This window comes from Gallus gallus, chromosome 2 (genome assembly GCF_016699485.2).
Source record: "Gallus gallus isolate bGalGal1 chromosome 2, bGalGal1.mat.broiler.GRCg7b, whole genome shotgun sequence".
Lineage (NCBI taxonomy): Eukaryota > Metazoa > Chordata > Aves > Galliformes > Phasianidae > Gallus > Gallus gallus.
The window spans coordinates 17,373,347-17,388,537 of NC_052533.1; the positions used below are offsets into that span (position 1 = coordinate 17,373,347).

The following is a 15,191-nucleotide window of genomic DNA, read 5'->3' on the forward strand; positions in this document are numbered from 1 at the left end:
CTTGCAGACAAGCAATGCTGGGCTGGCAGAAAGGCCATTTATGGTAGTTCCCTGCTTCTGTGCTGTTCTGAGCTGAAGTGAGGTTCAGGGTGGCACACATCCGTTCTGACTCTGCTTTTCAGTTATAAGATTGCAATGTAGAAACTGAAGAGACTATGCAGCCCAAGACTGCCATGGAGAGTTATATACCTTTTTCTGCTTTCTGTTGCCTCCTAGCAACTAATTTACATCACAATACATTTGAATTTGTATTGTACTACATGTATGGCAATCTTATTAACATCCTATTCTCTCGTGTGCTACAGTGTCTTTCCTATACATGCTGGAGGAAATATTGCTCATTTGGATTGTTGAAGATAAAGACATTTTAAGGACACTGAAAGAGGTAGATTGATTACCCACTCCCCTTATTCAAGTCCTAAGTAACAGCTTTGACCCTTGAGAAATCTCCAGCTTATGATCCATGAACGCACAGAGCACCGTCCTTATTTATGAAAAGAAAATAATACGACCATTGATAAACAGTGAGTTCAACTAGCTGGATGCTACTGATGGAGGAATTAATTACATTTTGAGTTTTGTTTGAATTACATTTATTCTGTGCACATTCAGTATCTCATAAATCAAAATCAGGCATTGCCATTCAGGCCTTGAAAGTGGACAGAAATAAAACACTGAGGGGAGATGAAAACTTATCATCTTCAAAATACAGCTGTCAGTTGCAGCTGAAAGAAACCATAAGGTTTAATACTCATAAACATAGGGATTAAGATACAGTCCTGGCTGAAACTCATTAAAGCTACAGGAAAGCTGTGTAGCATGAATTTGTGCAGGCAAATACAACAGTAAAAATAAAACTTAAGGAAAACCTTTTCCAAGTCTTCATAACAAATGGAGGTGAACTCAGCTGAACGAGCCTAACATACCCATGCAAAATTAGTTATTATCTACAAACCAAGGACTTTTAGAGCGGACAAACAAAATACAGGGATGCTCAGTAAGTGTAATAAGAACTTCAGGACTCAGAATTCTTACAAACAATCCCAATTTTGGAGAAGACTTTTACCTCACTTCTGGCGTTCGCATCACAACCAAAGGCAGCCACGGTGAGTGCTGCCCTGCTTTGCACCTGGCTGCTGGAAGAACGCAGTGGCTCTGTGAGCACACTCATCACGCCGTGGCTCTGAATACTTAAGCGCAAAGGCTCTTGCATGGCCATATTTGTTAGCACTGTAGCAGCATTAGCAACGGCTCCATGTCTCTCAGCGTTTAAGCTCTTTACTAAAGGCTCGATTCCTTCAGCTTCTGCAACAGCACTAAGAAAATGAAGACGAAAATAATCTTAGTTATTCTTAGGACATTTGTTTCCACTTACTTTGTTATATTTTCCAACGAAATTAGTCTTACATTTCCAGAATGCAAAATGTTGTTACCTGCAATAATTTGAAAGGCTGATGTTTATGCTCTAAATCACAGTGCGAAATAGAAGCTAAAAGTTGAATTGTGAAAGGCCTCCTTCTGATGCCTTATCTAGATCTGACTCAGAGTGAAGCACTCTGAGCTCAAGAGGCACAACCTAAGCAAGCAAACCAAGCCACAAATTCCTGCGTTCTTCAACTTATGAGGACACAGATTCTTTCAGAAGTTTCAAATAAGCAAATTAAATCTTTTCAAAGATGCTGAGTTTCTCTATCTTTAGCTCCAGCTAAATGTCTCTCCCGAACCCTATCATCTCTTCACATAATCATTCTTGCACTTTTTCTAATGAGGATTATAGTGCACGGAACATCACAGTGCTATTCTTTCTGCTGTCTCCTTGAATTTTTGTGATAGGATGTGTGGGTGGCATGAACAGTACAGCAAGCTCCTGCCATCCTTACAGGGTAACCCACTGTAGTTCAGTGCAATGTAGAAATTACTGAGCTGGCTTTGCAGGAGATGATTTAGCCAGCAGGAGTACAGCAGACACATTAGTACAGGCATGTCCAACTGCAGCCCAGCCTGGCTGGCAACGTGTCACTCCCTGCCCCATCCTATAAATGGCAGCAGCTCTTCCCAGCAAGGCGGCCCCATGCACACCCATCACTGAGCCACAACCAAACCGTTGGTTAGCTACTAATGACAACTACATTGATGGAATCCTGGGCACAAGGAGGGTGGTGCCGTGCAGTGCTGACTGAAGTGATGGTAAACAACTGTATGCACACAGGGCTCTGAAGAGAGAAAAATATGCGGCTGTGCCTTCCTTTTTAATACAGGAGTTTGAGAAGAGGTTGCAAGATTGCAAAGAAACCCATCAATTTATGTTTGTGGCACCATTTTCAGTTGTGATAAATACATGACCTGCTCATTTTCAAATGGACTGTATAGAGCTGCAATCAGACATTCAACTCAAATATCTGACCATGTATCTTTACAGGACATTCATAATCCCAGTTTTACCAGAGAAAAATATCCTTCGCCTCACAGTCACACCTTATTCACATCATCACTTTTGGGCAGAAGGCACATTTATGAACAGTTGTCAAGGATGAAGTACAGGAAGAGTAAAATTACATCAGAAATCTCTGACAAACACCTTGAGAGCTCACTGAGAATTGCAACCACTACCACCTCACCAGGGAGCGATGTGTGTTGGTTTCACAGACCAGGGTCAGATATCCCTATTTTTATGCATTTATTCCTCTCTTTTTAAAAGAATAAAAACTATAAAAGACTAAAATAAGTTTTGTTACTTATAGCTATTAACTATATTATACATTTTATGAGGGCTGATCCAAAAGTAATGCCTCTGGTTTTATGGTGTTGGTCCATGACATCAGAGGTGGACATTGGTGGTATGGCAGCAGAAGCAGAACCTTCCCACCAATATTCTGTTACATGTTGTTGCCATGAGACAGGCAGCAGCACAGGGGCAGTGTGACAGAATGGTGTCTGACATGGAAGCGCAGATGAAGCGAAGGTGTGGAACTGAATTTCTCCATGAGGAAAAAATGGCGTGCACTGACATACATTGATGCATACTGAACGTTTATGGAGACCAACCAGTGGTTATGAGCACAGTGAGGCACTGGGTGGTGCATTTCAGGAGTGGCAACAATGAGTCACCTCCATAGGTGCAGATTTTAAAAGCACAGCATGCAGGCTCTTGTTCATGGCTGGTGAAAATGCACAGCGAATGGTGGTGACTATATTGAAAAAATAATGTTTTGTAGCTGAGAATTTGCCCTATCAAATAGTGTTATTGTGCTCTTTGTATCTGCTGTTGTTTCCATGGAAATAAATAGGAGGCATTACTTTCCGAACAACTTATATGCATCGCAGGACAATTCCTCTTCACTCACTGTGGCCCACGCAAGCCAAAAGGTTGGACACTCATGCATTAATACCAAGTTTCATGGTTCCACACCACCAGCCAATCAGTAGCAAACAAATATTCTCCCTGCTCCCACACGTGCAGCCTGTGGCTGAAGGCTGTGAAGCTGCTGTGGCCAAGTTCCAAGCTAGACCAGCAAAATAGCTTATTTGCAAAAAAAAAAAAACCAAACAAACTGGGGGACAAATGCTGGAATACTTTTAGGATCCCTTCATAGAGCTGGGTGAGAGAACAGCCAAGCTGAAGCAGCACTGGTGAGGAAGCAGTAAATTAAGGCAGAGAGAGCAGAAGATATGGGCAGCTGTACTACTGGAGGCCACAATTGGAGGATCTAAATCTGATGTACTGCAAAACTAATAGCTACTTGAGACTACAACTCAGTCACAGCAGAAGGAATGGGCCTATGAGCACTTCACCTTAACACTGCTATTCTGCTGCTGACATTCACCTAAACAGTGCTTTTTTTTTTTTGTTCAAATCAACTTCATACCTAATACGTGGGATACAGAATATATATGAAAGTATCTGGGGATGTGTCTTCTAAATGACAGTAAACTCCGGACTACAACTGATGCAGACCCTAGAAGAGAGAACTTGGATTTGGCTTAGAGGAAACTACTATGCTCTAACAAACCCGGACCTGAAATGCTGGATACATATGTGGTTTGGAGTTACCACCTCATTATGTATTCCTTGGTTTCTTTGTCAGAGGCAAAAGAGACTACAGATACAAATATAGTTTACACTCTTCAAATACCATAAGGTATTCCATAACTTAAGATTCTTGTTAACCTTCTTGCCAAGGCTTTTCTTTCTACTATAGAACAGACTCATTTCTTTGTCTGTATCATCCTACATCTGTATTATCTTAGTTCATTTCAGTGGTAATTTTTCCAATGTCACTATAAAACAGCACACTATAAAAAATGAATTGCCTTCCCACTGGGTTTGTACATAAAATTTGATCAAATGATTTTAGGCATATGCCCAATGTACTGTCTGCCCTTAGTAATTTTACACTGGGCTCATCTGTCTGTTAAACAAAAGTTGGTAATGTTGTTAGCAAAGGAAATGCACAGGTGGCAATTTGAATTTTCCATGCAACTGCTTTTTTATATTATCTCTTTAGTACACTTTGTCTGTATCAAAAACATGCCTGTATAGGGAGGCTTCTTTATATCTGAGCCCTTGCACAACAAAAAATCACACAGACTTCATATGTTTTGCTAACTTTTTGGCAGCACATTAATAGGAGAAAGTTGGATGTGAAAACTTTACATTTACTGGAATGGCTTCTTACCAAAAATCTAAATTCACCTTTTGGTACATTTTACGAAGTAAACACAAGCTTAAAATTATTGCATAAACAAGAGAGAGTTACACTATCAAAGCCTGTCAAACTTGATAAAACACGAAAATCGCAGAAATGCTGATGGTCACTCATTTCTACAAAGTATACAAAGTAAATATAGGGCAAACCCTGCTATATAATCACATTACACGGTGACACATGTATCAATGATTTAATGTACCTACCAGCAAAGCGTGGGAGAGACTCACCATACACGTGCACAGCCATGCACAGTAGGGCATGTCCGTAAGCTATCAGATTTACAGCACTGCACGGTGTATACACACATACTTTATCTAGAAAGTAAACAAATGGTTTTTCCTGTACAGTGGATGCATGAGACAGAGCCATTGTTCATGGATTGCATCCCTGCATCTCACAGGTGTAATACATCCAGCATTTCACCAAAGGGCAGAATTACTACTCCTGTGCTACACCCCAGAGCATGTGGATTCTCCAGTAGGAAGTCCTAATAAACGCACAATCCCTATTAACTGACAGAGAGAACAGAGCCAGGTAACCAATTGCATTATAAGCAGATTTGCTACAATCTGCATAAGGCACAGAAGTACACAGGTACTTAACAAAAGAGCAAGGTACAGCTCCTCGTGCTTTCAGAACTGACCTCAGCGAGGTACAGAGCACAGCCAATTTTCTCAAGTGCCACTCAACTTCAAAAAGGTTGAGAATTACCAATTTAGACAATCATACATATTTATTCCAATCCTGCATTCTACTTCCACACAGATTCATTCTGAATCACCATTTTATGACTGTAGTTTAATCAAGGAGCACACCAGATCACATGGCAACAAGAATTCATCTGAGAAGTGACATCAGCAGGTAATGAGATTTTAAACTAACCTTTGGGGATTAGATTTTAAGAGGAGCTGGAATACCTCGGGGAAGCAGTGTGACCTGCTAAAGATGTCTACAGAAGAGGTATGAGGGAAGAACAGAGAACCCACAGTTCCACTCACTCCTATCCCACAGCCCCCTGGAAAATACAAAAGGGCCACAGAGCTCCAGGTGCTAAAGAGACAGCAGTGTCTGACCTCAAAAGGGAACTAAAAGAATGAATATAATTAAGTTCTTAAGATTGTGAAATACTACAACATCAAGACTTAAGCATGGAACAAATTCTCCTCCATCTTAGGCAAAGATATGCACTGTGTAGTTTTTTATTACAAGGAAACAAAAGTGAGAGCAAGAAGCTTTTACCAGCCCTGCCTTAGCCTAGGGTAGATCAGTGATAGCCTCTCCCTGCCTCCAGAACATATTTCTGTTCCAGACGCACTCTTCTGGGATGATGCACTTCCATCAGTGCTCCCAGTACAAGACCACATCCTGAAGGGAAGATGTGAATCCTGGTTTAGCTGGGGAGGGAAAAAAAAAAAAGACTAAACTTTTTAATGTGAAAAAAGAGTAAATATGGATCCTCGGGTTTTGTTTTTGTCCTCTACATGAGTAGAGATATCAAATTCCCTCATCACAGGAATAGAAAAGAAAATAAGATAATTACAAGGGAAAAAAATAAAAGGATGTTGCATTTAACATGGCTATGTTTCTTCAAAAAGTAAAAGCTGACGGTGTGAATCACAAACACATAGAGCTCAAATTAGAGTTAAAATAGTTACGATGTTATGATAGAGAATTACGTGGCTGTGATCATCAGGGTGTCCAAATTAACCGGGGTAGGCATTACCTTAACTGCAGTGTGCAGTACAATAGGATTACATTTGAATTGTTTCAAATGCCTACATTCAAGAATAGCTAAAATATTTTTCTTGCACATCAATGGAAAAACAAGCATTAAATGTTCAGATATTAAATATTTAACTCAAAGGATTAATTTTAAATATCCCTCGTAACAAGTTATTAAGATATAAACTTGAAAATTCTCTGAAAGATCACTCGGAACTCAAGGAATAAATGCCAAGAGCTTGGGGAAAACAAAAGTGTTGTTCACTGTCTTTTACTGCACAAATTAAATTCAAAGCAGACAATAAAATTGTTACCAAAAATGTCACAATACAAGCTATTTTTAAACAGTTAAGATGGGGATGCATATGATTTTCATTTAACTGAATATGTCATTGTTTTAATTGCCAGGGGTGCCGTAGGAAAGCTCACAAACTGGTAGAGAGCATTGTGTAAACAACCATCAGTAAAAATCCCACTAAACATCCAGATTATTGTTTTGTCAGGAGTGCAGGTTCTCTGGGGCAAGAGCCACGGCTTTGTTGGCGTCACACCAAGCATAATAGCTCTGCTCCCCGCCCAAGCCTCCCAGCCACGGCAAGAAAGGGAACGGATTATTGACTCTCCCAGTGTGTACGGACGGACCCAGGCAGCTTTTCCTCCTGAAGAGAAGGTTCAGCATAATGGAGAGAGCAACTGTCCGTGTTCAAATTGCTGACAGGAACCACAGAGTCCGCCCCCCATGCCGCTAAACTGAGCCACCTCACATGGGGCGGAGACGGAGCGGAAGAGCTGTGGTGCAGCTTCACACCACTGTTTGCTCTGGATTTGCTCTGGTTTAATTAACACTTGGGAGATTGACAGCTCATAACAACGACGATGTTTGTTTCTGCTCCTTCTACCACTACTGAAAATAAATAGGTTTGTATTCCGTTTTACTTCTGGTTCTCTTCTGTGCTGTTTAATTCTCCCTTTCTGGTCTGCAGAAGAATCTAACCAATTTTTTTCCTCGGGAAAAAATCCGAATTCCCTTCTCACGAAGGCCACTGGACTCCTCATGGACTTCGTTTTCCAAAATGAATTTGCAACTGCATGTTTAATTTCTGTGCAAAATTACTGTGATTGTGTGTGAGGTGCTTAGCTAGCCATTTATGCATGTGCATATCTCATTTTCATACATAATTGCATGTAAATGAGGCATAAGAATTATGCATCTAATTACACACACATTTTTTTAAATCAACTCTATCTGTGTTAAATCGCACGACTTCTTTTTCACACAAGGCATTTTTGATCCAGCCCTGTTACATAATTTCTGACTGGAAAGCGACTTCAGAGACTGAAAAAGAACATCGTAACCAGGAGCTGAAAGACCTCAAGAAAAAGAATCCTTTTTGTCCCTTAAGTCTATTAGTTTGGTAATTCTTTATTTACCTGTGATGTAATCATGTTTGGTAAACGTCTTCTGCATTAAGCAAAATGTTCACTTTGCAATTTAATTATTTTCAAAACCAATTGACTGTTTTATACAGTCGCCCTTATTATATTTAATGACTACCATTGCTTCTGTTTTCTTCACTACATGAAGTAAACTATTGCCAGTAAGTTTATTACAGGTAAGAATCTAGCACGTGGGAAGCTCACCTACAGTTTGGGAGCCCTTTGTAGTGCAATAAAAATACCGATTACACCAACAGAATTCATTTTTCATTTCAGGAACAGAATCTCCCATTCCTATTTTTTAATGACAAGTACCTTGTTAAAGCATCAACCGACCCAAAACTCGATAAACTTCATGGTCTGGAAGCAGTCAAACCTCACACTGTCTGGGTTAGAAGTCTGTGACATCTGACTCTCATTGAGAAATATACTCATGTTTTCTGATGTCTGTCACTGGATTTACCTGACAGAGTTGTGAAGATCTCACTATTAGAACCCTGATATCCTGAATTTGAATTTGAAATATGGCAGGAGCATTGATAATGAAAGATCTGTTCCTGATAACTGAATATAGTCTTTCCATTATAGTCTTATTTGCAACCTCTATAAAGAAGTTCTGACACTACCACTGTTGGAAGAAAGGATGAAATTCAGCAAAATCCCTTAAAAATCTCACACAGCTTCAGTCCAGATAAGCTCATGAAACAGACACTATCCCCACTCTCTTTTTTCTAATACAAAAAACAGCACGTGGAAAAATCACTAACAGCACAAGTGTTGAGTCTGGAATCCACATCGTCACAAAAGCAAAACAACAGAGAACATTCAGGAATTGCCAGAGCAGCTTCATGGAGGTGGAATGAAAGCAAAGAAAGAGCCAGAGCAGAGTCCCCACACCAACTGCTTGGAACACAGTGTCCGAGCTGCCAGCAGCTTCTCTCCATCTTTGGAAGCACCAGATGAGGAGGATGACAAAACTGTGCCAAGTCAGTCTCTCTACAAATAGTACTGGGATTGTGAAACTTGAGCTTTCTGTCCCTTCTGGTTAAATCTCTTCTGGACAACCGCTAACTTATCTCAAATGGCAGCAATCTGTTTTGCCCTGCTAATGGTTCAAGCACTCAGGATGATTCAAAGCAGAGAAATTCACATCGCTTTCCTCTTTCTTAAAATTTAGATCTCTAAGTACACATACAGTACTACGTTAAGACAAATTACCTAGAATACAAGTCTGAAGGTTTTAAGTTGCTTGTGAAAGCTTAATTTTACTCTCTCGTGCATATGACAGCCTTTAATCAGATAATAAGCCATAGTCAGTGCACAGCTTAAATTCACAGCAGCACAGAAGTTTGCATAATCAGACCTGCTCTTTTCTTACACACACTTAAATAATTTCAAACTAGACTAGAATAAGTTAAATCATATAATTAGATATCTTATGTTTAATTAGATTAATAATAAGTAAATAACCACAAAGAAAATATATATGTAAAAGCATCAATGGATTTGTCAGAAATTTACTCCAAGGTGAGATACTCTCTACCTTTAATTCATAGAAAGTATAATTCATCTCAATGAGTACCACTGAATGTCACTGCAGGGATACACACTTAAGAAGACACTTAACGTCCTCATGAGACTTAGGATATGGTACATGAAATTTGTGTTAGACATGAATACTTTACACTGGACTCTGTTTTCAATATAACTCCTGATGGCAACACAGTTAAAATAAAATGAAACAACCAGGACAGTACTTTTCTTTCACACACACACACACACACACACACACACACTCACAAAAAGGAGTTGTACAAAATGCAGCTACAGTGTCTGGGTCTGTAGATTACATATCCACACATTCACAAGTCTAAGAAGGAACAGCAGGTGGTTGTATGAAACATTTTGCACCTATCAGTGGAAGATGATTTACAGTCCATGAGTTGCGTACCAGTCAACTGAAGTGATGTTAAAGTCACAGTGCAAACCCATTTCTGCATGACATCACAGCATTAGGCTTTGATTCAGCTTTTTTGACAAGGGAGATATCTACCATAAAACATTCTGCAGTTTTCAATCAAAACAATATGTAACTCGTACAGAAAAGCTCATATAGGTAATGACCGTCCTGTCTTTTCTGTTTAGAAAGTCCCCACCACACTACAGATATACAGCAAGAGAAAGTCAAATCAGGAATCTATTCAAGGCATGAGTTAACTGGTTGTATTTGTATAGAGCTCAGCAGAACAGGCACTAATGAGAAAAATAACACCACAAATCACAGAACTCCCCTTATCACAGCAGAGCTGTAGCTCACAAATAGAATTCTGTCACTAGGGGTCAGTATTAAAACACATTACCTTTATTCAATACAGCTAGTGGAATTCCATTGTTGCTTTCCTCCTTCCGGATTACAAACTTATGTTAAACAATGAAAAAGACAAAACCTGTGTTATGGATTATCACTTGTATGTGTTTTTAAATTTAGCATACACATACTAGGATGTTTTTGTATCTATTCCCATAAAGTAACACATACGTTCATGTAAATATATTATGTCAGGGAATTCTGGCTCTTCAATTTTCATCTGTTTATGTGAATTAGGTTCCACCAACAGTCTTGAAAGAGAAAATTTATGACTAAGTTTTCCATTTTCTAGTAGGCAAGATTGCTAATGCTATTTAGACCTAATGGCAATAATCATTACTTCTTAAGGAGAATAACAAGATCTGAAACATAAGAAAATTGGAGAGTCTTTTAATGTTCCTTGACAACCAAACCGTTCTAAAAAAATAATAAAATCTCCCGTGGACAATGCAAAACTCCCCTTAAGAAGGTGAGAGACTCTCACTATAGGTGAGCACTATTCGCGCATAGAGGACTAAGGATAGATTTTGAATCATTAGATCAGAATATGAGTTTCAGTTTGGACTAGATGCAACACTGATTTAAGTCAAGGGAGAAACACACTTTCTCCTCACTGGGCACTGCCTATAAGCAATGATTCCCCAGCTCAGCTTCCAGCTCTCAATCTACTCACAAATCTTGGAAATCTTCATGCATATCACAAAGCACATATCCAGATTCTATAATAATACCTATAACTATCTATATGAACGTAGTTTTCTTGATGTAAATAGGTCCAGAGGTTCCTCTGAAGAATTCAAGAATTAGAAAATCATGTAACATCAAGCATTGCTGATTTTTGAATGATATTTTACTATTTTGAGTCGAGATAGGATCCTTAGAAATGTGCAGCATGACACGAATTATAAACCCCAGAAGAAATATTTTGCCAGATTGTCAGTCCAATGGGTACCACCATTTCCTGCACTTTTTAGTACAGACAAAGAAAATCCATGCTTTCCTTTCTTCCCCCAGACCAAACTAAGTGAATGTTATAAATTCTGCACTTAAAATAAACAATTGAAGACAAATATTATGGAGGCTGTTAGTTAGTTAGTTAGTACAAAGCAGTAAATTTCAGAGTGTATGTTTTCCTTTAGTGGTAATTCTAGTAGATGACCAGCATTCTGACAGTGCCAGATTTATGAAGCCAGCTATTAGAAATGGCATTTGTGCTAAGACAATACTGAAGGAAATGGCTGGTCAAGTTAACTAATACCTAACTGGTACATTCGATATCTTACTTCTGTTTGTTACTGCTAACCAATATCATGTTTATATTTAACGTGATTAGCTTACCATAGATACGTGACCAGCAAAAATGATTGGTTATACTTTAAACAGGAAAATGTCGGCAGAAGAGAAAGTGAAACGTTTGTTCTGGAGGCGGTTGTGTAACACGGAATGACTGATTTTTCTGTCCAATAGATGGCACTGCTGTTTCTTCATTTATACGTAATTCTTCAATTTGTGCATAATGAACATTATTGAAGTGACTGCGCCTACATTTCCTGATGCCTGGACACATCAAAAAAGGACAGATTTCATAGATTCTATAAAATGGCATTCAGCCATGCATATAACTGTATATGGCTTTCAACAATGCAAGTTAGTGTTCTGGATTAAAAAAATTTAAATGGATACAAATAGTTGAACATAATTTTTTTCTTCCAAGAAGCAGGGAAACAGAAACCAATTCTGGCATACATCACAAGCGTGGTCTCGGAGCAATGCACAGTAACAACCCCAAGCCACTTTTTTACCATATGTGAGAATAAGTACATGAGATGCTAAACTGCAGCACCATTTTGAGATTTTATTCTTATTTACCCAAGTGTTTTTCTGTTTTACAAAGACCTTACAATCAATATACAGAACCACTAAAATTCCATCTGACTTGATCATAAAACTCTGACAAAATCATAATCTGAGGATGTCAGTTTTTAAATTGATGATGCATTTGACTATTTTTTTAAATTTGCTACTGAAGCATGACACAACATCAGCTATGCAGCAAAAGGTTAAATGATGGAATATACTAGAAGTTACTTAGAGTAGTTTTTATGTATTCTGGTGGAGACCATATAGAATATCCCTGTTTTCCAGTAAAATGGTTAGCACTGGACTCACGTTCTCTTCTGCTCTAGACCTTTTGTTAAAATACTACGGGGCTGGAGTCATTGATCAGTTTATTTATTTTTGCCAAATAACAGTTGCTCAGGGACTGGTGTAAAATGACAACCTAGTCTCTGTCCCATACACTGTGAACAGGTGTTCTAATTACAAAAGCTCTACCATATTTGACACCTTTATTAGCTGTCTCAGTTGAGAAACAAAGGATTGATTGGGCAGGAGTGCAGAACTAACCTTTCATTGCTGTGGGGAAGCACCTAGAGGTCAAGGTTAATATACATTAGTGGGGGGCAGTATTGCCCATTGCCTATGCTGCTCTTGTGTTATTAATCAGTGGAAGACTCTTTCCTAATAAGACAGCTGTTGTTGGAGCCTTAACTACACATTTTGTTTTAACTTCTATTTTCTTCTGTACTATAAGAAAAGCAAGTAACTTTTCTTCATCAAATATTCCTAAGAACAACGATTCTCCAGAAAAAAAAGAAAAAAAAAAGCAGTGTTTTGTCTATTTGCATTCTGTTAATACATACTGTACACAATGAATGGGCAACACACACATCCTTCAGTCAATGTAACACATGCCACAACAGTCATAAAAATAAATACAGCAGAACACAAGTATGTATGTTCAACGAGAACAAATTCTGTGATCTGGCTGAATGGTAAATAGTGAAAACACATTTATAGTAAATGGTTTTCCCTTCTGCTGCAGCCATTTTCTTGTACGTCCCTGCAAGGTCTTCCTGATACTACTAGCTTTATGATTTAATATTCTTTGAGGGTTTTTAACAAGAATCTAATACACAGCCAATAAAAGGGCACAAGTCTCATTAGTCCAATTTGGGACCTGAATATTGTCAACATAATTATACACCAAGGTCACATCATTAAAAAGTATATCAGCATTTTCATTATATATACACTTATTTTCAGTGATTTACAAGATAGATACACAAAATATTCTGGAATGAAATATGACTACGGTAACTCAATCTGCGATGCATTTTTTCCAAACTACTTTTTTCCTCAGTTATTTGAAAGTGGAATAAATATGGGCCAGGCAGTCGGTCAGTGAGCTGGAACTATACCAATTTGTATCAGCTGAGGGTTAAATTCTATATATTCATTTGTAGATCCCAGTCACACTTCGAGCCATCTATGACTTATTAATGGTTTTGATTTAGAAAAGAAGCTTTGAAGTAATTATATAGTCACATGGCATTCATCCAATATACATATTTAATGTAAATTATTGCTTCCTGATTTTCACAGAAGACCTGTGATTAGATTATCTGGTGCTTCCATATTGTAGTTGGAGCTGGATTGCAAGGAGAGAGAAGTATATGCAAGCCACCTTTACAATTTCCTGACTGCCTAGCAGGAAAAAACACAGCCTCAATTATAATTCAGAGGAACAGAGACAGCTATTTCCCTGCCTGAAGTCTCAGAGAATTGTTCTTGCAGTTCAGCTAAACAATGTCATGACTATCTCGTTGGCAAAAGAAACCGAATGAGTTGGCATAAGCTGCTATACCAACTCAAAACTCTCCAGAGATTCCTTTTTCACAGTGTGAAACCTCAAAGGGTTGCACTACGAAAAACAGCTGTAGCAGAGCTGAGAGCTTGACCCCTGGACTCCAGTACTGTGCTCTTTTTATGTGCATATGACTCCCACTGACACCAAGTGGAGTCATGCACATGAGGAGAACAGAAAATCAGACCAAAAAAAAAATCTACTATGTGAATCTGAAAACAGAATATTATTCTCTTGTGTCAAATTATGGCTCCATCTGGCAACATTAAGAGAACTGGTGACTATTAGAGCTGAATCAATAAATTGAAACAAATAATTTATTTGGTGCGTTATTTTACTTTTTCACTTCAAAGAATGCTTGTGAATGGATTACAACTTCCTTGAGTATATTCCAGGAAACTTTTAAGGAATTTTATTTTATGGTTTGTTGGTTACATGTGATTGCTCATATATGTCAGACTGCTCTGTTTCTTTTCCTTGAACAGAACTTTTAATAGAGTTGGGATAACAGAACTCTGCAACTGACAATAGAATTTAGTTGGTACAATTATGTTGGAACTTACAGTCAGCTAACCAACCATTGTTAATTACTTAGGATACTGACAGTACACTTCTTTTAGAGAATGCACTATGAGCATTCTTTATTAGTTGGGATGCAATAAAAAGAGAATGACAGTGCCAATATCACAATATCTGAGTGTCAACTGTCACAAATCAGTAAAAAAAAAAACTGCATGAGTCATCAAATTTTAAAAGATAACTTACTGACAGTGAATTTTGAACAAATACCTCACATTAAATGTCTTAGGTTATGAGGCATATTTTTGTCATATATTCTTTTTAAAACATGACCTATACCTCTGCTTTCATTACATCTGCTTCATACCTCTCTCTGATAGAGCAAACATTAGCAAGGATAGCATAACATTTGTAAACCTGATGAGTACCAACCAATTCCAGATGACTCATGAGCACCACAGAAGGCCTTACAGGCTAATTCAAGAGTCCTGCTTTGTAGGATAAGGACAAGATGAGATGTTCATTAAAAAATCCAAACATTATCATTTGCATTCAAATTAGTGTTTTAAATAATAATTTGATTATTGCAGACTCACCTTGCATTACTAGGACTGGCTGTTGTCAAATTGGCTAATGCTATGACTGCAGCTTCTTTTACCTCTTCATCATCACTGCTTAACAACTGTACTAGCTGGGGAATCCCTTTAAAGCAAACAGTTGTATAAATGAT

The 15,191-nt window shown here is 38.3% G+C and overlaps 1 protein-coding gene across 5 annotated transcripts in view; it reads right to left on the reverse strand.

Moving 5' to 3' along the window:
- The window catches only part of ARMC3 (armadillo repeat containing 3), a 58,426-nt gene that overhangs the window by 16,073 nt on the left and 27,162 nt on the right, over positions 1–15,191 (reverse strand). For all 5 annotated transcript variants that reach the window (XM_040691784.2, XM_025148379.3, XM_040691783.2 and 2 more), the window contains 2 exons: positions 15,058–15,163; positions 1,067–1,316 (listed from right to left, as the gene is read on the reverse strand). In XM_040691784.2, the coding sequence (XP_040547718.1) occupies positions 1,067–1,316; positions 15,058–15,163 (356 nt within the window). The remainder of the gene's footprint in view (positions 1–1,066; positions 1,317–15,057; positions 15,164–15,191) is intronic.